Source organism: Labrus mixtus, chromosome 19 (assembly GCF_963584025.1).
Source record: "Labrus mixtus chromosome 19, fLabMix1.1, whole genome shotgun sequence".
Taxonomy (NCBI): Eukaryota; Metazoa; Chordata; class Actinopteri; order Labriformes; family Labridae; genus Labrus; species Labrus mixtus.
Window position 1 is genome coordinate 23,766,906 of NC_083630.1, and position 24,388 is coordinate 23,791,293.

The following is a 24,388-nucleotide window of genomic DNA, read 5'->3' on the forward strand; positions in this document are numbered from 1 at the left end:
TTCTGCATTTGAAGCAGGATGTGCTTATTTATTTATTTATTTTTTCAGAGCTCAGTGTGACCGTGGTGTACTGGCGGTGGCGCCCGGGTTATTTGGCTGTGCATGGCAGCAACAGAGATCAAGACTTGTGTAGCTACAGAGGGAGGGAGGGTCCTGTGAGGATCACCCTCTTGAGTGCAGCACTTTTTATTTTAGACTAGGGAAGGATGTTGTACATTTCCTCTTAATTGGGATCACTGACACTTTATTTAGTTATTTTTTCATACTTTTTATTTATTTTTCTTATATTGGAGGAAGTTTACAAGAATTCACTTCTCAAAGCAGAAGCACTAAAACAGGGACGGGAAAGTTTATTGGATTGGCTGTAGGCCATCTACATCCTGCTCAAAAAAGTAGTGAAATCTCTCAAATTAAAAATCTCTTCATATGCTAGAGAAAGTGCTTTTTTGTTTTATTGGAGACGAATTAAATGTACCTTTTGTCAGTTTGTTATCCCGGACCAGAAAGCTGTTTTAGTGCGTTATGAAATGTAGCTGTTTTTATTATTTGCCTCGTTGTAATGACTTCTCCCCTCTCTTCCTTTCCTTGATTTCAGGCCTTCTGGCTCCAGGTTTCACACAAACACTGAGGAGGGAGAACATGACTCACCGGGCCCTGCCAGAGACTGGCACGGGGCAGCTGTGCCAACCTCGCCACCGCCTGCCACTTTAGAAGCTAACGCCGTACACACCATGACGGAGAGGCATTGAGGTTATCTCCCTGACGATCATCCTCCCTTTTCCCTCAAGGATCCCCCTTGCCCCTCCCCCCGCCCCCCATCATGCTGCGCTTCCTGCCTCTCAAACTGGGCCGCCTGTACCGCTGTCTGAAGCTCCTGCTGGTGGTGGGATTGTTTGTCATCCTGTTGATGAACACTCACAACCTGTTCGCCTCCTTCCAGAAGAACGAGCTGACGGACAGACGCTTCATCAACCTCAACAAGTGTCCCGCCTGCTTCGGCACCAGCTGGTGTCGCAAGTTCATGAACGGCCAGGTGTCCTTCGAGACCTGGGGTCGCCTCAGATTCCTGGACGTGTTCAACGTCAAGAACGTTTACTTCGCTCAGTACGGCGAGCCCAGGGAGGGCACCCGCCGCGTGGTGCTCAAGCGGCTCGGCTCCAACCAGGAGCTGGCCGAGATCGACCAGAAGATCTGCAAGAGGGCGACGGGCCGGCCGCGCTGCGACCTCATCCAGGCCATGTACAAGACGGAGTTCGCCCGGATCAACGGAGACGTGCGGCTGCTCACCCCGGAGGTGGTGGAGGGCTGGTCGGACCTGGTGCACTGCCCCTCTCAGAGGCTGCTGGACCGCGTAGTCCGCAGGTACGCTGAGACCAAAGACTCGGGCAGCTTCCTGCTGAAGAACCTGAAGGACACGGAGAGAATGCAGCTGCTCATGACATTGGCATTCAACCCGGAGCCCCTCGTACTACAGGTACCGTCTTTGCTTTCACCTTTTTTTTAATGTTGTTTCAGGACAGCATCTGTTTGAACTAACATGTTTATATGATGCCATCTGAGGGGTTTAAAGGCTGCCCTCTTTTTTTTTTTTTTTTATCAAGAAAATATTGCCTTTTGATAAAAAGGATGTGTGTCGGCTTATCCGAGGCACCGGGTGTTTTCATAATAGTCGATAAGGAATGGTTCCTGGATTACCTTTGCAAACCGAGAATAGGAACATCATTACAAAGCAAGCGAGGGTGTTGGCTCCACAAAGCCCCCCCAGCAAATTACAGGGTGGGGAATCCTCCCTTTTCCTTCCTTTGCCATAGATCTGAGACAAGCCATTACAGTCTCCCCCCCCCCCCCCCCCCCAAACTGGAGGCTACATTGAGACTATCTGGAGCACCAGCATTCCTCTACTCTCTGACTAGTGAGGGCTTTAAGAGCTGTGGCCTCCCCAAAGATGAGAGATTTTTGCTGGCGGCGATGCTGCATATTTAACACTATATGTGGGCCAGTTTTGAATAATTCAGGGGATGCATCTGTAAATGGTCCAAGTTGTTTTTAATTTGAATATACGTCTGTGTCCGCTGGAGTCTCGTCTCTTAGTGGAAGGTGACATGCAGAGGGGATCTCTTAAGTAGTATCAGTATAAATATTTGTGTTGCTTCAGTAACGGCTGGCTTATATTTTAGCGCTACCGCCCAAAAAAAAAAAAAAAAGAAAAGTTTTTCTTAGTTCTACTACGACTGCGACAAAATGCGGCAACATTAGAAACTTAAAAACGTCCCCTCGTCATCTTATGAACTCGTCAAACCTCTTTATGTTCTGATATCCTGCACGTCAAAGCAGACAAACTGTATTCTCTCTATAAGCTCTGTCCACGTCCTCTTTGTCACTGATTTACAAGCAGCCAATCAATTTCAATTTCAATCCGACATCGACTTTGTCTCGTGAGGGGGGGACAGAACAACAATGCTCACGGCTCGTGTAGACATTCAATAACTTACTCTGACCTCCAACCCCCCCCCTCCGCCCCTCTCCTGTGAAACATAGCGCTGCACACCTCCGGGCGTTTCGGAGGGACAAAAGGCCAGATCAGGCCTTTTAGCCCGGTCAATCTATAAAATGTGATTAGTCAAGTGTGGTCCCTTTCCCCCCCTCCCTTCTCCCCTTTCCTTTCATTTCTTTCTTTTTAAAGCTTTTTTCTATGTGTGTCAAATCCCCCCCCCCCCCCCCCCAATATTTTCCCCCTTTGCTTGTGTACGCTCCACAAACTCTGGCCGGATAATTCCATCAGTGTTGTTTAATGCCATTATGCCCCAGTTCAATTCTTATCTCTCACATAGCTGCAGACAATGTGCACCGATACATTTCCATAGATCTCCTCCCCTCCACCGCTCCTCGTAGCCTTCCCACTTTTTTACAGGGACTCATGAATTGTTCATCTCGTCCTGAACTTGTGACCTGCAGGCACAGGAACGAGGAACTGTGTGGAGTCTTGTGTGTGTTTGCAGCCCGGGCCCTGCAGTAACAGATGGTGGACATGGCTCATGTGTGTGTGTGTGTGTGTGTGTGTGTGTGTGTGTGTGTGTGTGTGTGTGTGAGCATTGGTATTAAAACAAGAAAGAAAAAATCTATCTGAGAGGATTCACACATCCTGAGTGCCTTGACTGTCCGTCAGCATCACTGAACTGAAAAGATAAGGGGGGTGGGAGACCCTATACATGAGGTTGGGCAGCAGTCGACCATAAAGAATTAATGGCGTCTGTAGAGATTGAACAGGAGACGTGCTGTACTACAACACCTTGAGGTAAAGTGCTACTGCGTTCTGACTGGTTCTCACAAAAGGTAGACAGGAATGTGGGCTGTTTTTTTTTTTTACGGCCAGTTATTAAATGAAACCTGATCCTTATTTCTACTATTTATCCATCGGCCTGCTTTCAACATCCTGCAGAGCGATGCTTCCCGTCGTCTCGTTGGAGTTAAACACCTCTTCTTCTGCAAGTTTTGAGGGGACCGGTATCTCTCGGCGTGTAATTAAAGTTTGCTATATTTAGGATAAATGATTTCCTGCTGTCATTGGTTGCCAGCTCTGAGGTTTTTGAGGTTTTTCTCTCTCTCTCTCTCTCTCTCTCTTTCTTCTTCTTCTTCTCTGCCTTTATACAGTTAAATAATGCCAGGAACGTTCCCGCTGCACGCTCAGCCAGCCGCACTCTCTTCTTCAAATGGCTTCTGTTTCCAGTCTTTTGAAGCCACGGGCAGTAAATCGGCCCCTGCTTCACGATGAGAAACCAGACCCCTCTTTGTCAGTGGGAAACAATCTGCTGTGTTGTTTTGGCGCCGGCCAACAATGCGTTTTCTGTGTGCTCTGCGGTACACAAGCACACATACAGGCAAACACACACACACACACACACACACACACACACACACCACCCCCACTCCTCTGTCACGTGGAAGACAACTTGGCTTTGGGGGAATAAATATTTTTGGAAGACAAAATGACGACAGGCAGAATAAGAAGATCCTTGTGCAACGAGAGGCACCTTATGCAACTTGGTCTGTTTTCTCTCCCTCTCTCTCTCTCTCGATCGTCTCCTCTTCTCTAATGCGGCCGTTTTCTTCCAGGCTTCACAGATTACTTTACTGTAATAAATGTACCGGTGTCAAGTGGCTGTGCACAGACAGAACATGATGCTGTTTAATTCCACCTCTAATTTGACAATAACTCGGTCTGCATGAAAAGCAGAGAGTAATAAATTCCTCTCACTTTTCCCCTCGGCTAGAACCTTATTTGCCATCCTTGGCTTCTCTCTCCCTCGGCTACATGACTCACCGATTCATCAGACGCCGGGTTGTGTTTGATGGAGTGCATCTGGCCCCGAACCTTAAATTAGTTCGATTTAGCCTAGTCCTTCCCTTCCAAATCATTAAGCCTGCAGAGTTTGCCAGAAGCATGTGACTGCGCTCGCACCCCTTTTTTGGTCCTCGGCCCTGACTTGCTCAGTGAAGCTGAGAATAGGATGTGACAAGCCTGTGGGGTTAACTCCGTCATCTCCTCCCAAATCTCAAAAAAAATCTGTGCTCTCCCAGACACCCCTGCCTGTCTCCTCTTGTTCCCCCGTCCTCCTCATCTCCTCCTCCTCATCCCAACACCCCCGCCCCTCACCTGACACAGAAACATACTCCTCAGGAGAAGACGCTGTCAGTTTGTTTTTCCGAGCACGCAGACGTCTAACAGCGATACTAAATCTGAAGAAAAAGATGGATGACCTTATCGGCCCCCGTTTCCTCTGAAAGATATTTGACAGCAGCGTTTAAACGCAAATGTGAAAGTAAACATTCACATGGTGTGAGCAAACATAGTGGCAGCTTGTTTGAATTTTTTTCATTTTAAATGGGGAGATGCCTCTCTGTCTCATGAATGCTGTTTATTTAATGAGTCTCGAAGAAGCCAAGCCAAAGTAAATCAGATAAATTCAGGGTGTTTCTTGGCACGCAGAGAGGGGGAAGATGGGGCCTTGACCATAACCGGCTTGACCCTCGATGGACAAATACATTTAAATGCATCATTTCAGTGTGCAGCCGTCCTACGTCACCGGCGAGCTCTGTGTGTAATTGTAAATCATAAAGAAATTACTCTGATTCACTGAAAAGACTTTAAAGTGTGCAAGAGAGAGAGAGGCTGCAGAAACAGGAATTCCTGAAAATGCTGTTTTAATATTGTCCTGTATCAGAGGGGGAGGGAGAGAGAGGGAGAGGGAGCGAGAGAGAGAGAGAGAGAGAGGGAGGGAGGGAGCGAGAGAGAGAGGTAGAGAGGGAGGGAGGGAGGGAGCGAGAGAGAGAGAGGTAGAGAGAGAGGGAGGGAGGGAGCGAGAGAGAGAGAGAGAGAGGTAGAGAGGGAGGGAGGGAGCGAGAGAGAGAGAGGTAGAGAGAGAGGGAGGGAGGGAGCGAGAGAGAGAGAGAGGCCGCCCGTCTGGAGGGTCATGGGGTGTGCACACCTGTTTTCCTCTCTCTCCACTGCCTGTAAAATAAAGACACAACAGCTCCAAAACATCTCTTAAAAACAGACACACACACCGACATCTCTAAAGCGATTCTGCAACAAATCACATCTACTATTAGAGTCACTTTTTATGTCTCTGTGATGGGGACCATTCATGTCATTTGATGTCATAACTGTGAGAATAAAACTAAGACATACTCTGACTACAGCGGTCACATGTTTAGAATAAACTACTCCACATAGTTGTACTTCTTCAAGCTTAAAATCAAGTGGTGATAAAAATGTCTCCAGTCATAACTTTTGATAATGTCTGCCTTTTTGTTTACGTCGTCTATTTAGGAAAAACACTGCAAATCTTGCTTTCTGGGTCATGCTTCTTTACAAAGAGGATCAAAGCTTTTGTTTTTTTTAAGTTTTATTTATTTCTTTTCATTCAATCACAAGCGCCCGCATGCTATCCCGGCTTAAGTCAGAGCCTTCTGTCTTCTGTGGCTGAGGTCCACCGGTAAATACTCTTTAAGTTGCCAGTCTGTGATTAGAACCTTTTGTCTTTGGGGTCTTCGGGGGGGATTGTGACGCTCTTAGCACATAAGAGAGGAGGTTGTGTACGCTGCTTAACCCTGCTTCAAGTGCTCCCAAACCCCCTTTCATTATTCCTATAGGCCTTTTGTGTACAGACTGAATCCTGTTAGGATAAGACAGGGAGTTATCTGGGGCCTGACTCCCCTCTCTTGGCCGCCCTCGCTGGATGCAGGCCCTGGTGGAAAAGGGGAGAAGAAGAGAAGACGGAGGGGAGAGGAGGGTTTGTGTGTTGTACAAGCCAGAGCCTTGTGGTGTTTTCCCCCCGTTTGAATGAGCCAGACTGCTTGTGTTACCATAATCCTTTCTCTCTTTCTTCCTCTCCTCAAAGCACACACACAAGTACACACACACACACACACACACACACACACACACACACACACACACACACACACACACACACACACACACACACACACACACACACACACACACACATGACAGCTGTGTTTGGTTAGGTAAATGCCTGTGGCTGAACCCCCTACCCCAACCCCTCTCATCGCACCCACCAGCTCTTTTTTTAGCTCCTCCACCCTGCAGCCCCCTTTAGCTTCTTACAGTTACAGCCTGTACCCTAACCCACCTTCTCGCTCAGATCCTGAAGCTGCAGAGTCCGACATCTCTCCGTGGGGCCCCTTTAATGTGGCCAATACGGATCGGTAACGAGTGGCTCTTTACTACTCCACATCCCCTGGAGAGCGTCGCTATAGAGCAAGAATCTACTTTTTTCAGGCCATCAGCTCGGCTGCAGTGATAAAATTGTCCATTGCATTAAAGCAGTGTCAGAGAAAATCTGAGATCAGGACTACAGAGCGCCACAGGAATGAGTCCTAAAACCAGGAAGTAAGTTAGCATTTGAGCGCCATGGGGTCTAACGTCTAAAAGTCAACGGGGATTTTGAATGTGTTTGTGGTTAGACTCCTGAAATAAGGTCTGTGGTTAACACAAGCTGAAGAGATGTTGGTGTTTTGTTAGACCACATAAACTACGTTAGGTAATACCTCCACTTGTGAAGCTTGAAGTTTTTACTCGTCTTTAAAAAGGCGGTTGCTAACAAGCGGCTAAATGTGACTACAGCGGTCGTCGGGGACATTAAACGTCATCATGCCGGACACAGAGGGCGGGAACTCTCTCACTAGTCGGAGATGTCTCCTGTAGGTTTAATCTTTAGGTTAAGGTGAATATTATGTTAGTAAACTATTTATTAAGCTACGTGGATTAGTTTATCGGAGATCGTCTGAAGCGTAACGCTAGTGACGTCACAATCATCCGACCGAGGTGTAGTTAGCTTGTAGCATAACGTTAGCTTTTTACTTCTGTCGGCCGCATTAACGCTTCAAACATCATAAAAATGGCGTTCATCTGTGAAGATTATCCTGCTGAACAAAACGCCTACGCTTCAGAAACGTGAAGATTATTTTCTGCAATGATCCAAAATCCAATTCAAAAAATCCCGTAGGGCGAATTCTCGTTAGACGCCGTGGCGATCCGTCATATGGTTTGTTCTCTATATTGAAGCATCTTTAAGTCATGAGCTTTTTGCACCCTTGAAACTGGTTTGTAGATGTTAAAAGAAGAGGTCTTTGTTCATGTCTTTTTTTAGCTTGTGTGATACTTAATTGCTGCTTGTGCGGGGGAATGCACAGAGGGTTGGAGTGCAGGGTCAGGGACAGCCGACTCACTGTGCCCCCGCCTGCTCTGAAATACACAACCCTTGATGCAGGCCTCAAACCCGCAGCCCTCAGGTCTAAAGCCAAGCTTCACTCTGCTTCCTTTCCCCGGCCATGTGGGCGGCAGTACCACCTAGACTGAGTCAACACGCCGCTGCTATGACTTAATACATTCCTGCTCTTCCAGTGTGGGGGGATTTATGAGGGTGGCTAAGGTTCAGGTCGAGGGAAGGGGTTTCGGCTATCAGCTAGCGGCGGAGTGTACTCCAGCAACCCTCGAGCCTCTTACCCTGCGCTCTCATTCCTCATCCTGATCTCATTCTCTCTCTCTCTCTCTCTCTCTACAGACCGAGCTAACCCATTTCTATCACCGCTCGGGCGCCGCGGCGCTCACTGAATCATGTTGCACGCTGCTTCCCCTTCTGTGCCGTCGCTGACTGACTCTTGGTTGTCTTACTCGGTCTATCTACCTGTCCCTTCTTAGTTTCTGTTTTCTTGTCCATGCTCAGTGTTTTTTTTTTGACCTCCTGGTTTCTCATTGGCTCTGACTCCTGAAGCCGTGCACGCTCACACACACCGAGCAGTCCCTTTCTCGTGTCTTCTGTCAATGATTTTCCTGTTTCCCAAGACTGCTGCCAGCTCTACACACTGTGACTTTGCACTCCTTTTGAAGCGCCTGTCTGCTAAAGAAAGAGGCAGGTTCCTATTCTAAATTCAGAAACATAACACTTTACAGTCTCTGTCGCTCCCTACTCCCTTTTTCTTCTCCTTTTTTTTACAGACAGACACAAATGCTCTCCTCAGCTCGGCACCTCTTACTAGGCATTTCCCCCAAAACAGACAGAATTACTGCCCCGTGTTGCAGGTTTTTGGGGAGTGGAACAAAGAGAGAGAGAGGGGGGGAGCTGGGTTAGCAGGAGACGACAGCAAAAAGAGAAGAAAGGAATAAGCGCCATGTGTGCCAGGATGAGGAGTCAGCGCCCCGGTCCCCTGTGGGGGCCTGAGCTCTCACTGCAGACCGACCGACCGACTGGATTTTAAACTTAAATCAATAAATCAATTTTTATTTGTATAACGTCAACTCATAACAAGTGTTATCTCAAGACACTTTACAGAAAAGCAGGTAAAAGACCTTACTCATTGTTATATTACAAAGACCCGGCTTAATCCATCATGAGCACTTTAGGAAAGCAGCAAAAGTTACAGTGGTAAGTGTTGAGGATATTATTAAGACTTGACTCCATACAATAAGACTCAGTTGACTCAAACCCTTTTCACACATACGGAAATCTCCTAAAAAAACTCCGGAGGTCAGTCTACCTGGAGGTTCTTTAGGTCATGTGTGAACGCAAACAGACGCATTTTTCGCGCAGACTTTACCCTTTAGAGTTTCTCCTCCAGATCTCTAGTATTTTATCTGCAGAATATCAGAGTGAGCTGATGTCTGAATGCTGCAGCATATACTCCGGAGATTTCAACTCGAGCCAATAGAAAGAGAAAGACGTTTATACAGTGACTGTTTAAAGTGTCTGCACGCGACCACTACGATCTCCGTGCTCTAATTAAACGTCTGCATTCTGTTTTCTGTTCGTCAGTATGTTGTTCTCCTCTCTTTTGTGGATGTTGTCATTCCATTGGATTACACATAGCATTGATATAAAGACAGATATTCTCATTATAACGTCGTGTAGCGGACTCTGTTGCTTTGGCCGCTACTTCCGCGTTGTTTATTTACGTCACGTCTTACCTCAGGAAATCCCCTGCGGCCCCTCCCCTCTGACAGGGAAAGTCCCCCGCTGTGAGGAGCATATGTGAACGGCTAGGTCGGGAGAATCTCCGGAGAAGTCCTCCTGTAAATATCTAGATATTATCCAGAGTGCAGATGTGAAAACGGCTTCAGATGACTTGCGTTGATGAAAGTTTAAATACATAAGAAGAAGAGGAGACATGATTCAACATCACACTTCTGTACTCGTGTCTTGCTCAACCACATCTGCAGAACTCTTCAAAAGGCATCGCATATATCCTAAAAGACATTATCATTATCAGGGTCACATTGATCCACCTAGACTAATCTGTGACGTCTGGTACACTGGAGCAGACAATAAGTCTACCAAACATCCTGATAGCAGATATCAGGAAGAACAGCTGACACTCTCTAAGCTGTCCTTGGTGTTCTAATAACAGCTGAACTCTGTCAGGTCTGACTGACATTAGAGAACAGTGAATAAACATAAAGACGTCTGGACATTATAATCTGAATAACTACAGAGATTCCAGCACAGCAAAAAAAAATAAAAAATGGCCACACATCCTCCAGACACACAAGGTCAAGAGACAACATGATTCATTTTTTTTCTCCAGTCCAGCTTTGGCAGACCGAACCTTGCAGGGCAGATGTGACTTTTTCTTAAACGCCAAGCCCCCCTCCCCCCCCCCCCCCCCCCTCCTCTTTTGGTAAACAGGCTGAAACGCGTCGTTTTGTCACATTATAGGGTTGAAAGGCTTTTTCTATTTGGCTGTTGTTGTTGTTGTTGTGGTGTCTCGTCGAGTGTGTCCGCACGCCACGTTTCCTCAACTTCACCGTTTGATCCGCCGACTCCTCCTGACAAGTCCTGTCCCAACTCGTTTTTTGCTACGAAAGAAGCGGTGGCGTTTTTGTGTCGAGGACAGACTATGTGGAGAATTTCCACCACACCCTGCTCGGGGGGGTTTTAACGAGCTTCACACATGAAACGCTTCGGTGGCAAACTACTAATTTCCTTTTTTTGCTGTAAGTAGTCGTGGTTGCAGGATGAAGGCAAGCGGCGCCTTTAAATCTTTGCATTTATGAACGCTGTCCTGTGTGTCCTCTGTGTGTGTGTGTGTGTGTGTGTGTGTTTGATTGACCAGTGTTCTTTGCCGGCCAGCCAAAGCAATATCTTGGGAGCCGCTGATGTTTACTCGGCCCCTGAATAGAGGTTGTTATCAGCCCTGGTCACGTTGCATGTTCTCATTCACATGCACTTGGATACAGTTTCACATAGACACACATGCACAAAGAGACCCTTTCGAACTCTCTCTTTGCACACACACACACGCACACACACACGCACGCACACATGCACACGCCGACGCCCTCCCCCGAGTAGCCCAGTAGAAGGGCATGCCTTTGTCAGCAGATGTCAGGACGCAGGTGTGTGTTCCTGTGCCTCTCGCTCCATTCGTTTCATCCTCTCCTCCAGAGGCTGCCCATTTGTCTGTGGCCCTGTTTCATTTCAGCCCACTCCAATCCCCCCCCCCCCTCCCCCCCACACCTCCCCACCCCAAGAGGACGCCAGTGTGTCTGTTGTATTAAAGGGGGGGGGGGGAGTAGAAAGCACAAAACCTTCCTTCTTGTCGATGCTACTGTAGCATTCCTGCTCAACCTTTAAGATTAGATGAATCAGACTTTAGGTCCAGGTGTCACGCTGAGGTTATCTCGCTCTGTTTTTTCACACTCTCTTTCATTGTCTCTTACAGCGAGCCTCATTATTTCTGTGAAACTGCGAGGAATTCTTTTCAAAACATATGTAAGGCAAGTTTATTTCTATAGCACATTTCAAAGTGCTTCACACAAGACTTCAAAAAGCATCGTGACAGGAAAGAAAAGAAACATTAAAAAATCCCTGAAATGATTAAATCTGAAAATATGTTCAAATAAAAATAATTCAAATGAAATTAATTAAAATAAATAATAAAAATATCAAGAGTTAAAAGTTACAGTGCAAAATCTTACTAAAATTGTTTAAAGTCTTTATATGTGATGTTTTGATCCAGCAGATGTCGCCCTTGAGCACCAGCATGAAACCAAAACAACTCGCGGTGCATTGTTGTGTTAGCATGCTAATGCTAGCGATCTTTATTCTGCTCGTGTCTTCACACTGCATGTAAATTTACCTGAAATGAGCGTGATCTAGAAACACAGTTAAACAGTGAGTACAGTATGTTATTCTTCTTTTCTCTAGTCCCTCAATTAAACAACTTTTATACGTGAGGGGAGGAGTCAGCCGGCCGTCCGGGCGATGTAAACAAAGTGAAGATAGGACTCTGAAAACATCACAGACAGTGGGACTCGGGTGTTACACCCATTGTAGACAGTCATGACTCACAGAGTTATTCATAAATCTATTACATTTAAGTGTGAAAAATCACATATAAAGCTGTTTAATTAAAGGCTGTAAACAGGTGAGTCTTCAACCTGGATTTAAAAGAGCTGAGAGTTTCAGCAGACCTGCAGTTTTCTGGGAGTTTGTTCCAGATATAAGGAGCATAGAAAACTGAACGCTGCTTCTCCGTGTTTGGTTCTGACTCTGGGGACAGAGAGCACACCTGTCCCATGTACAGAAAATAAGAAGAGCGCGAGTCACCAGGTTCTGTAAGGTAACGTTTTTTTGCTAAGCGGGAGATAAAAGGCTTTATCCAATGACAGGAACAGGAACGTGATAAGACCTTTTACAGCAGTAAAAGTCACCGGGATGTGTCATTGGCAGATTTTTGCACCTTCAGCATTTCTCAATGTGCATAACATTATTAGGTGACGGCTGGTTAAAGTCAGCACACTCACACATATGCATACAGTAGCTTCACAGATGCAGTGCAGTGGATGTAACATCAGGGTTTGGCTTTTCCAATTTATTTCATCCAACGGCCCCCGCCCCACCCTCACAACGCCTCATTGCAGACGTTAATGACTTCTGCAGAGTAACCGCTTAAAGAGCGCTAAGGGAGGGAGAATGATTGGTGGGAACACGTGGAGTATTTATCAACCCCTCTGCGATAGGTGAGTCTGAATCCCCCCCCCCCCCCAAAAAAAAGCTCAGGTGCCCACTTCCATGTGCCTGCCAACACTGCTCAGTCAGTTCCCACCTTTTGGACTCACCGGCCCATGAAAGTGAAATATAGGAAGCTCGTAAAAATGACACCTAGGTATGAGTTGTCAAAGAGCTCGGTAATTGAAGAAGGTGCAATGAGGCTGTCGGAGCGCTGAATGAGCGACATCTATGTTAAGAACGGTGGACAAAGGCCGGGCAGACATGAAGGTATAACAGTCGTTGACAGTGTCTGGGAGTAGCCCCTGGGCATTCATCCTTTTTTCTCTCCCTCCCAACAAGCACACCCCCCCCCTCCCCTCCATCCGCCGTCGCCGCTCTACTTTTGCGCCCATTCAAGCTGCAACCTGACAACAAAGACAGAGATGTGTTTAGCAGGCAGGTCTTTGCTGGTTTATTCCTCCTGTCCAGTGGAGCGGAGGAGCCAGAGACACTCTGTTTGTCTCTTCTGTTTGCCGTCTCCATCGTGTTCTCTCTCTCTCCTCTGGATCCCACCACCACCACCGTCTCCACATCCATCCATCCATCCGCCCTGCAGGGCTCAGAGAGAGAGAGAGAGAGAGAGAGGATGGCGTTTTCACAAAGCAGGTTTAGCCGTTAAATTGGACATGCTAAGTTTTGTCAACAAGACCGAGAGCCGCTTAGATTCACAGCGACATAAAGCGATCTGCAGGTTTCAATCTGGGTCAAAGGGAAGCCGGTCTAATAGGGATGAACCGCCAACTGATCCAGCTCCAGCCTAATCTTTCTATACCAAACTTCAGAAAGTTAGACGGCCATTTTTTAGATATTTAGCCCGTTTATTCTTTAAACCAGGAAAATCGCTCATTGGCTGGAAACATCCCAGTAGTGGTGGATTGTCCTCCTTTCCAGCTCGTACTCTAGGCTACCACTATCCTTTGTTTCCTACCTCCTACCTCCTCAGAATCCTTCTCCTGTCAAGTGTGCTGTAAATGTAGAGGAAGGCTTTTAACCCTAGAGTTTTTAAGGTGGAGTTGAGGTGAGTCATTGCCAAGTCTTAGGACTTACAGACACAGACAGACGGGCTGCTGGAAGCGACTAGTGCTTCCTGGACAGACTCCTGTCTGGCCCACAATTGATTGGGTCACCTCAGGGGAACAGGCTCCACCAAAAAAAAAACTGCATCGTGTGCAAACTTATCATTGTCCTCCCCGCTGTCGGTGCTGGGTCTTACCTGAAAACAGATGGGAACAAGACATCCGCCTCAGGTATAGATTTACACCTCTGCAGCAGAACGGGATAAACTGTCAAAGTCTGTTTCTGTGTATATTGTAAAAAGTCTTATTTTCTCTTTCTTCCTATTACTATTTCAAAGTTTTCTTTGTCCAATCAAATACCCTGTATCTCAGCATTCACTGAGAGTTGCATTCAGCCTGTTGCATCTTGTTCTTTGGATCCTTTGGACACTTGGCAATTCGAGAGCCTAGTCAAGGAATGTAATAAAGGAGCTCAAGAGCCGTGTAGTGTCAGAGATAAAAAATGTCTTAACGCTGGCTAATGGTGCAACTGTGAACCTGCACACAGCTGCAGAGTCATCCAAACACAGAGCTGTGGTTTCTTTGACAAAGAGCATCTCTTTGTGTCCATGCTGCAGACGAGAGTCCAGCTGTTTGTTTTGAGGATACAGCAGATTCAATGCCTGGGTGACGGTGAAAGGGAGCTGGTTAAAATGTATGTCTTCTAAATAATTTGTATTTCATTAAAGATTGAGTCGAGTTCTGGGCAGCCTTTTGCATATTTCAAAAAAATCCTCCCCTCTTCAACCTCGACTGAAACCTGCAGATGTATTGAGTGGCTGTTGGTGTTATTTTGAAACACAACAAGACGTAATAGTTCACACCTTACCTGCAGAGGCACGATGTGTTCCCCCCGCCCGCCATATCTCGGATGCAGTCGGGTTTCAGAGAGAGAGAGAGAGAGAGAGAGAGAGCTTCAGAGTGAAACAGTGAAACATGAGCGCTCCTGATTTTCTCTGTCTGTGTCTGTGTCCGCGGCTGTCTGCCAGAAACTGCAGCCTCGGAGAGATTTGTTACATACGAGTTGTTGGGCTATCATTAAGCCGGCATATGGCTGCGTGTTTATTGTAAAAGATGGAGGCCTATGGCAGGAGAGTTTATTGTAAAAAGATGGGAGCTTATCACTTGTAGCAAAACTTCTGTTGGCTGCAAAAAAAAAAGAAGAAGGGCGGTTTCATTATATTATTTTCCATTAATTTGTCCACAGCTGGTGGTGATGAAAATCGACCAGGAGGGGGAAGGAAGTGATTTAGAAGAAGTGTGAGAGCACGAGGAGAGAAAGACATACAGACTGTGTTACACCAGCTGCTTCAAAACCGACTCCTTCAACGTGTCTGTGTTTATGTTTGAGCCTCTGCAAACCTCAGCTCTCGACTCTGAAGATGCACGTGATGATGCATGTGTGCACGTTTTGAGTTTCAGCTCAAGTCGAGTAAAAACCCGAAACAAGATTAGAACATCGTGCAGGAGCAGCGGCGGCGGCAGCACTGATTCCCCCCCGTCCTCTACCGGTCGTACCTAATTATTTATCAGATGAAAACCTGTAATACACAGAAACATCTTGTCAGTTTGCCCAAACTGCATTAACTCCGGTTAGCCGACATCATGCAGCAGTTTTAGAAATCGCCCCCTCTGCTGCATCACATCTCATAAGACTTTTTGCTGCTAACTGCTGCTTTCCACAAATCACCTCCTATCAGTTCTCCGGGCGCACTGAGGAGAGCGGCGTGCATCAGCTTGTAGCTGTAGGGCTCGAGCAGAAACCGGCGCTTTTCTTTTATTAAATTGAATCCATTATACCCCAAGCTGGCTCCGCTTCATGTGATCCTTTGGCAGATTTTCAACTATTGCACACGGCAGCTTTGTGTTTGGCATGTGAGATGTATCATCTTTTTTTTTTTTTACACCATTTTTTTTTTTTAGAAATTGGAAGTTTCACAAATATTGTGAAGTTCTCACATATTTTGTTATTTTCTGTTTCTCTTCCAGCCAGCTCTACGTTTCACAAACTTCTTTTAAATCTCTTCTTCTTCCTCCCAGAGCTTTCCCTCCGACGAAGGATGGCCGTTCGCCAAGTACCTGGGAGCGTGCGGGCGCATGGTGGCCGTCAACTACGTGGGCGAGGAGCTGTGGAGCTTCTACAACGCGCCCTGGGAGAAGCGGGTGGACCTGGCGCGGCAGCTCATGGACATCGCCGAGCAGCTCACCAACAACGACTTCGACTTCGCCCTCTACCTGCTCGACGTCAGCTTCGACAACTTCGCCGTCGGCCCGCGCGACGGGAAGGTCATCGTCGTCGACGCCGAGAACGTCCTGGTGGCGGATAAACGGCTGATCAAGCAGAGTGAGTGAACGGGATTGTTGTTACCCGTACTAATATTTGTGTGTGGGCTGAAAATGTCCTTTTTAGCTCCCTGGTTGCCATGACGACCCCGTGTTCTTGACCATGCATGTTTGATCATCACTGTTGGATTCTTCTTTATGTTAACACTCAGAACATAAACCTCTATCAGGGAAGGTTTTCTGCTTTTTACACTCTTAGACATGACGTTCATTCACAAGTCATATTCCACTCGGGTCCTGACTATGACTGCAGACCACAGCTGTAGTGACTAAGGTTGGAGGAAAGGTCTCAAGGGACCGAGGGCCGCGCTGCTAGCCCAGGCCGAGAACACCACCCCCCCCCCCCCCCCCCGCCTCTGACACGCTCCCTCCAATCAAAGCAAAAAGATCGTTTGGATAGCAAGCCATCTCTTGCTGCCCTACTTATTTTTTTTGTGTATGCCTCTCAGAATAAACCTCATAATAACAAGGACAGAGAGAGAGTTCTACATCACATACTCGGTGTGGCCGTTTCCGACCCCTGAGTCTCCCCCCCCCCCTGCCCCGAGTGCTGGGGCTACTTCAAAGAGAGGGACGACCACCCAGTCGGGCTCTGAGATTTGTTCCTTCCTGCTGAAATCCTATTAAAGTGATAAACTGTTTTGTCGCTTGCTGTTGAGGTTTCACCATTGTGCCTTGTGACAGATATAAACTATTGTCTGTGTGTGTACGTGTGTGTGTACGTGTGTGTGTGTATAGAGAGTGTCGATGTGTTTTTTTTTTCCACTTGGAGGGAAGTAGTTTGATAAATTCATCCTGAGGTAAACGGCGGCTTTGCCAATTACAAGACATGACACTTGAAAAGAGCAAATAGACGTTCACAGCATGTCGAGGTACTTTCACATTTCCAGATTTTTTTTTTCCTGTCGAGTTTGTCATACAGCTTTATGTTATACCAGACCAGTATGAAAAATGTTGTGATGTTTACAAGATATCAAATAATGAAGCAAAAGTCAGACGCTTCAATTAAAGTGTCTGCTCTTAAATGAAATGTTTTTTAATTTGAAGAGGAAAACATATTGGCGAGCAGGAAAGAGAATGAAATCGCTTCAATCCATGCACGAGGATCTCTCTGGTCACCTGACGATGAATGGTGAATTTTCTGGACTCTTACCCGCTTCATCTTCACTTTGGCTCGACCCCTTGACTTCACATGGAAATGTGACATTTGGCTCGGGGTCTGGCAGGAAAAAAGCCTGGGAAAATAAATTTTGGCCGTTTGCGTTCCCACATGAAGCGGGACGTTTTGGACATTTTTGCGGAGTTTTGTGCATGTGTGAAAACACCAATACAGGTTGTTATTATTCAGCTGAATCTGATGCATGTGTCATCATGTAGGTGTGCGTGTGTGTGTGGATAAATACATCTTATTGCTGAAAGCTGTAAATTTGCGCTCTGTCATACCCCCCGGCCCTTTGCCACATCCGAACGCCCGGTCCAGGTTGAGACGCTCTTTGTGTGTCTGACACATTCAGAGCCTGACAAGTCAAGCTGCTTAAAGACCATTCAGAGTGTAAGCCCCAAGAATGTTTACGTGCCACTTGTGTGTGTGTGTGTGTTTGTGTGTTGGAGCCGTGTTTGTGCGCGTGCCAAGTCTCCTGGGGCGCAGCACGAGGAAGAGGGATGACGGCGGTAATCAGTCTTGACGAGGTCACAGTAGAAGTAGAAAAAAAAAAAAAAAGGGGGGCGGTGACCTCGCAGAGTCCGATCCCGACAGTTTAGAGACTCTGGTTTGAAAGCCAGTTTAGGTGTGTGGTTTTGAGGTTCAGTTGATGGAGCATGCAGATAATAATAATAATAATAATAATAATAATAATAATAATAATAACTTTATTTATATAGCACCTTTTAAAAACACAGGTTTACAAAGTGCTTTGACAAACAGTAAAAACAAGAACAAACTAAACCAAACACAGAAGAACAGAAACAACAGCAAGAACATAACAAATGTAAAATACTAAAAATAATTAAATACAATTCAACAGAAAAGAACCCAAAGTGCACGATACCCAACAGACATATATAACCCGACCATCACAAGAACCATCACAAGAACCATCACAAGAACCATCATAAGAACCATCATTAGAACATCATAAGAACCATCACAAGAACATCACAAGAACCATCATTAGAACCATCATAAGAACCATGATAAGAACCATCAGAAGAACCATCACAAGAACCATCACAAGAACCATCATAAGAACCATCATAAGAACCATCACAAGAACCATCACAAGAACCATCACAAGAACCATCATAAGAACCATCAGAAGAACCATCACAAGAACCATCACAAGAACCATCACAAGAACCATCATAAGAACCATCATAAGAACCATCACAAGAACCATCACAAGAACCATCACAAGAACCATCATAAGAACCATCATAAGAACCATCAGAAGAACCATCAGAAGAACCATCACAAGAACCATCACAAGAACCATCACAAGAACCATCATAAGAACCATCATAAGAACCTCATCGGAGGATGTTTTTTTGGAAACACATGCTGTATAATGTAACACACACTTCACTCCTCATTCTCTTCTCCCGGACACAGTTTGCTCGCTGGCTTTACACAAACACACATTCAAGCAGCTGGACTCCACACACACACACACACACACACACACACACACACACACACACACAGGTCTCTCCATCTCTCACATTCAGTAATGCACTCAAACACAGGCATGCATTGTTAAAACCGCCTCGTACTTCTGAATGCCACTCGTAAGGCCACGCTAACAAGCATTTCAGGGCCCGGCGTCCCTCCTCGGTGCGTCCTGCAGGAAGGCAGGGGGAGTGAGGTGAATGTATACCATCCTGAGCTCCTTAACATGGAAGGTACCGGATACACAGGAGATGAGAGGAGAGCTACCTCTTCCACCCCGCTCTCTCTCCCCACTCATTTGAATTGGAAATGATTTCCTTTTTGCTTTTGGAAATGTTGGGAGCTTTGTTACTCTCCGGCCTGCATAAAAGAAAAGAATGGAAACAGGGAGGGATTGTGGTGCAAGTAAATAGACTTTCTTTTTTAGACTTTCTTTCTCTTTCTCTGCTCATCTTCGCCCTTGAGTTTGAACCTTTCCCTTTTGCTTCTTGTTCTTTTTTTAGGTGCTCTGCCTGCCTGCCTGCCTGCTGTGTGTGTGTGTGTGTGTGTGTGTGGCTACATCTGTGTGTTTGTGTTAGAGAAGAAGAACAGGACACTCTCCTGATGCCATCTGTCAATCATTGCCGAGGTGTGATGCACGGCCGGCTCTGAAACATTAATTGCTTTCACCTCACCTTGCTGCTTGCACGTGTCCATTATACTTCTGTGTGTGTGTGTGTGTGTGTGTGCGCTCGTCGCATGCATACACAGGCAGCAGCAGATCCATCTTCATCACCCACACTGATTGAGGTTGATGTGCCCCTCCTCCTCAGGGGGGGGAGGGTGCACTGGGGGGCCCTCGCTAACAGGGCAGCAATGCATGTTTGATTGAGTTGTTCTGATGAGGCGGCAGATGAAGAAGTGCATTACAAGCCTGATACACTGATTATGTGTGTTGCATCCTCTGGGTCTGTACCCCCCCACAACAATGTTATTGATCTGTTTTTTAATGCACAAACCAATAGGTCTCTCATCATCCCAGGTTATTTTCTTGGCTCCCTTCCTTTCCCCGGCAACACAAACCTCTGAAGAGGAGAAAAAGCAATGTGAAATGAGCTGGAAAGAGATTTTTATTTGCTCAATAAATCAAGAAAGTGGTTCATTTCTGTCTAATAAAACTGTAGATGAGTTGTTTGGCCGTGTGCTCTGAAAAAAGAATTCCCAGTTTGTGTCGAAATAAAAAAAAACACTTCACGGCTCGGTCAGGTTCTGTTTCAAGTTTATTTTTCAGGGGGGTCATAATTTGCGAGAAACCTTGAGAAATCGTTATTTGTGATTGTCAGAGGCAGACAAACAGTAATCACGTTCAATCAGCGAGGCTCCCTGTGTAATGCAGCTTCTTGTTTTAATGACACATTCAGGTAAACAGGATCATTCCAGGACAGTGTATTCAATATTCAGCTCATGAAAAGCTGTTAGAAAAAGAAGCTTATGACCCAATAAAAGCTTTTACATATTCAAAATGAATGTTCAGCACCTTCAACTCTATTCATATTATTGACTACTTTATGATCAGCTTGTTTTTTTATTTCAACCGTCTTTTATTGAATTTTGCATTAATTGTAGACATCTCACATTACACACGTTCATGTAGCAGTATTAGCACACAAGCATCCAGCGTCAGTGTGAAGGGGAACACAGCACCCTAAACAACAACAGTACAAACACCCCTTGTAAAGGGAAAAAAATACAAATAATAATAAATAAATTAATAATAAATACAATTAAATAAATAATAATAAAATGAAATTAATAATAAATAAAATAAAATGAAATAAATAAAAATAAAATAAAAAATAAAAGTAAAAATTATGATAATAATAATAATAAAAAATAAAATATATATATATACATACACACCTTCATACATACACACATAATTTAAGAAACAAATGAGTAAAATTATGATGATAAAGAAATAAATAAATGTAAAAATACGTGAAAATAAAACATACACTATAAATAGAAAAAATGTGAATAGAAGTATGATCAGCTTGTTTTTTTATCCCTCATTTAACCATCTCGCCGTCTCTCCGTCTCCCCGCAGACAAGCCAGAAAACTACGACGTGTGGTACGAGAGTCGCTTCGAGGAGTGCGACAGAGAGGCCTGCCTGTCGTTCTCCAAGGACTCGCTCTGCTCCCGGGTCACCGTGGACCACAACTACTACGCCGTGTGCCAGAACCTGCTGTCGCGGTATGCTACGTGGCGGGGCACCACTGGAGGCCTCCTCCACGACCCCCCTGCCCACATATCCAAAGACGGACAACTGGAGGCGCTGTTGGACGAGTGCACCAGACCTAAGAAGCGCTACGGCCGCTTCCAAGCCGCAAAGGAGCTGCGCGAATACCTCACACAGCTAGCCGCCGCCTCCTCCTCCTCGGCCTCAGCCAGGTAATAAAAGGAGTCGGCGTTAGCCCCGACGCACTGACAGACTGGATCCTGAACTCTTTATCCCCCGGACTATTGAGATCCTGGTTCTTGTACATGATGTCATTCGCCCGCCCTTTTGTGCACTGGAACTGGAAGGTGTTCACGGTCTTGCATCAGGAAGTGTAAGACTCAAAACTTCAAAGCAAGATTTGCTAAAGCTCTTGCTGTTCCCTGACTATGAAAGAGGAGTGTGGCGCTAAGAGATTCTGCTTAGAACCAGGATGGAGAGGGGATAGAGGTAACCTCTGCTCTCCCTGGGTGGGCTCCCATCCTTAAGGGGGGGAGGGGTAGGGGGAGGGGAGAAAGGGCTCTGGTAAACGCATCACTCACTGGACCCGGGCTAAAGCTAACCAGAGCATCCATGCAACAACGAGGCACAGCCCTGACCACATCCATCCTCCTGTTTAGTCTCCGATCTGTGAACTGTTGTGTTTCATGACATTGACTCTTGAATACCTGTCTCATTTTAGCCCCCAGGGGGTCTTGTTTTTTCTTTACATTTTGAAAATTCTTTTCAGGGCTGGATTTCCGTAGATTGGTGCGTTTACATTTTTTGTTTGCTGCGTTTTATTTCTTTTGTCTCTCTCTCTCTGTAGCATGGCTGCAGTGAAGGTAAAGGTAGCATGAATCTCCTGCTGTCAGGCCCAGCTCACAGCAGGTAGAAAGGAGAGGCAGGCGGGGGGTCGGGGTAAGGGGGGTTCATGCACGAGGAAAAAAGAAAATCCCCCTCAACGGTCACATGAGTCTAATTTCCTGCTTCTTCAATCAGTCACTTGATTTCCAGGTTCCAGGATTGTGGCAATCATCTTTTTTTGTCTAAATGTGTTTGTTTTTTTTCTTCATATAATTGGAAACAGAGAGTGAGACAGCTGCACATAGGAAAAGGAAAGGGAATAACTGAACAGTGGTGTGTCCCTTGATGCAGATGTGCCTATACCAAAGAGGCTATATGTAATATGAAGAACCGTGAGCGGTACAGAGAGACGGCACTTCTCCCTCCAGTCGATCCCCCAGTAGAGCTGCGATGTGTACACAGTCAGAGCTCCACGGCCTGCATACTGATTCTTCTGTTGTGAAATGTTTTTGCGAGAAGAACCCCAATCCAGATGTGTACAAATCAAACGACCCCCTCTGCTTTGTCAGCCTCCAGTATAATTGGTAAACGATGACCAGAAAAGGAATAAAGACGTTCTTCTTCAACCAAAAATGAAACGGGGATGGAATGATTCTTAGAGAGGAGTTTTAAAAAAAAAAAAAAAAAGCCCGCGTCCACCTAGCGTTTTCTTTCCTCAGCGCCAGCGTCTTTTTTCAGTTGTTTTCAGTGAGTAGAGAGCATCCCAGCGTCTTTTTTCCAAGCGCTCTAATGTTTTTGTGCGGCCGCTCCGAGCGCTCAAGTTGAAAATCTTTCAACTTTTCAGAAAGTCGCTGATGACGTCACCGGCGCTCTTTCCCACATATATGATATTCTCCGTATTTTAGCCTCCTACAGATCGTATCTTGTACTCACATCCTCTTTGCTCCGTGTGCAAAGGGGTTAAGAAACGATCTCAAATATAAAACATGCAGTAAAAAGCCGTGTCGGTCGTACAGCGGTAACCGTTATCAACACACTGTTGTCATGGAGACAGGACGGACGTGCAGCGCTTTTCTTCTCAGAGCACAAACGCTTCATGCAAAACACTCCCGAGCGTACAGCCAGCGCTTTTTACGCAGCATAGCAGTGACCTCCAGCGCCAAATTCTCCATAAATGTCTGTAAATGAATCCTTTAGTCAAACTTCTCCCGCTGGGTGCAGGAAGCTCCTCGACCTCCTCGCTGACCTGACCCGTTCTCTGAAATCCTGCAGCCCGGAGATTTCTTTCTTTTTTTCTTTTTTACACTCGCTACACGGAGAGCCGAGGAGTTTAAAGCACGATCACAAACATACATTTAGAAACGACAGGGGAAAAGTCAAATAACCTTAAAGGCAGGGTTGGTAATGTTTTGAAAACTAGCATGATTCTGAAAGTAGCATTCCCTCAGTGCTCCGTCTGCACCCCCTCCCCTCTGTGCTCCCTCTTAAGCCACGCCCCCTCATGCTTTGAGTGTGGGCTAGAGCATCAAGAGGTAGAGAGAGAGCAGGGAGACAGGGAGGCACCTGATTGGTTCATCAGATTGGTACCTCGTGGCAGACATTGGTTGAAGTTTTTACAGACTTACAAACTGATACAGATGATGGATTTTATTTGTTATTTATTAATTTCTGTCAGGACCTAAAGACAAATTCAACCAAAATCTTAAAAAAAAGTCGATCTGGAGGAAAATGACCAACCCTGCTTTTAAAGAAAATCCCACTTCCTGTGTGTGTAGAACTTCCCGACAGAGAGCTTTATAGCATCGGCCAACAATCACCTAAATCTGAGCCGCTCCATCTGACGGGGGGAAAACTAAAAACTCAGCAGTTGCTTTTTTTAAAAATTATTTTTAGGTCTTGCGCAGGACCTGGGCGGCTGACGTGACCCCCTTGTCAGTTAGGAAAAAGCAATAAAGAGAAGTTTGGCTAATAGGGTTTCTGACTTTAAACCCCCCCCCGCCCCCGACCCCCCTTTTCCTTTTCAGTCCCTCGCCTCTCTCGTTGTGTCTCACACCGTTCTTGTTTCCTGTGTTCCTGGAGGACGTCCAACCTGAACCTGGAGGGATTCTTGCGTTTTGAACTAACTGTCCACTTTTGTACTGTACTTTTTCTTTGGAGTATTATATCAGCATTGTCTGATTTTTCCTGTGCCTTTCATTCAAAAAGTTGTATTGACAACTTTTTAGTGGGTTTAAATATTAAAATAAAAGAGGATATATATATATTAAAATATATATATATATAGATATATTCACTACTGCTGTGTGTGTGGACTCTTCTTGATTCTCTTTTTTTTTTAATGAAGTTTCTGGTGATTTTTAGGCTTTTTAAAGAAGTGACTCAGTGCGGCACAGCTGGAAGTCGGTGTTTGCCAATTCCTCGTCCTTTCTTCTCGTTCCTCCTCCTCTTGGTTTTCATCTCTCATATCTTCATCTTTCCTCTCATTTGGATCTCTGCCCGAGCTCCCCTTTGTTGTTCTTCAACCACTCAGCCGCGATGCGAGTCCCTCTCTCTTTAATCCATATTTCGGAGGGGAGATGATTTCTGAAACTGTTTCCTTTCAGCGTGTGGATTTTTGTCTGTTAGATTAAATAGTAAAGGTGTATCAGTCAGCTTTAATTGTAGAGGGAAAAAAACAATATGCTAATAGTCAGCGCCGCTTTGAT

At 45.8% G+C, this 24,388-nt stretch overlaps 1 protein-coding gene across 2 annotated transcripts in view; it reads left to right on the forward strand.

Annotated features, from left to right (window-relative positions):
• The window catches only part of dipk2ab (divergent protein kinase domain 2Ab), a 30,557-nt gene extending 6,578 nt beyond the window's left edge, over positions 1–23,979 (forward strand). For both annotated transcript variants that reach the window (XM_061064063.1, XM_061064062.1), the window contains 3 exons: positions 596–1,474; positions 15,671–15,974; positions 20,725–23,979. In XM_061064063.1, coding sequence (XP_060920046.1) covers positions 821–1,474; positions 15,671–15,974; positions 20,725–21,074 — 1,308 coding nt within the window. In that variant the 5' untranslated portion in view covers positions 596–820 and the 3' untranslated portion in view covers positions 21,075–23,979. The remainder of the gene's footprint in view (positions 1–595; positions 1,475–15,670; positions 15,975–20,724) is intronic.
• The last annotated feature ends 409 nt before the right edge of the window (positions 23,980–24,388 follow it).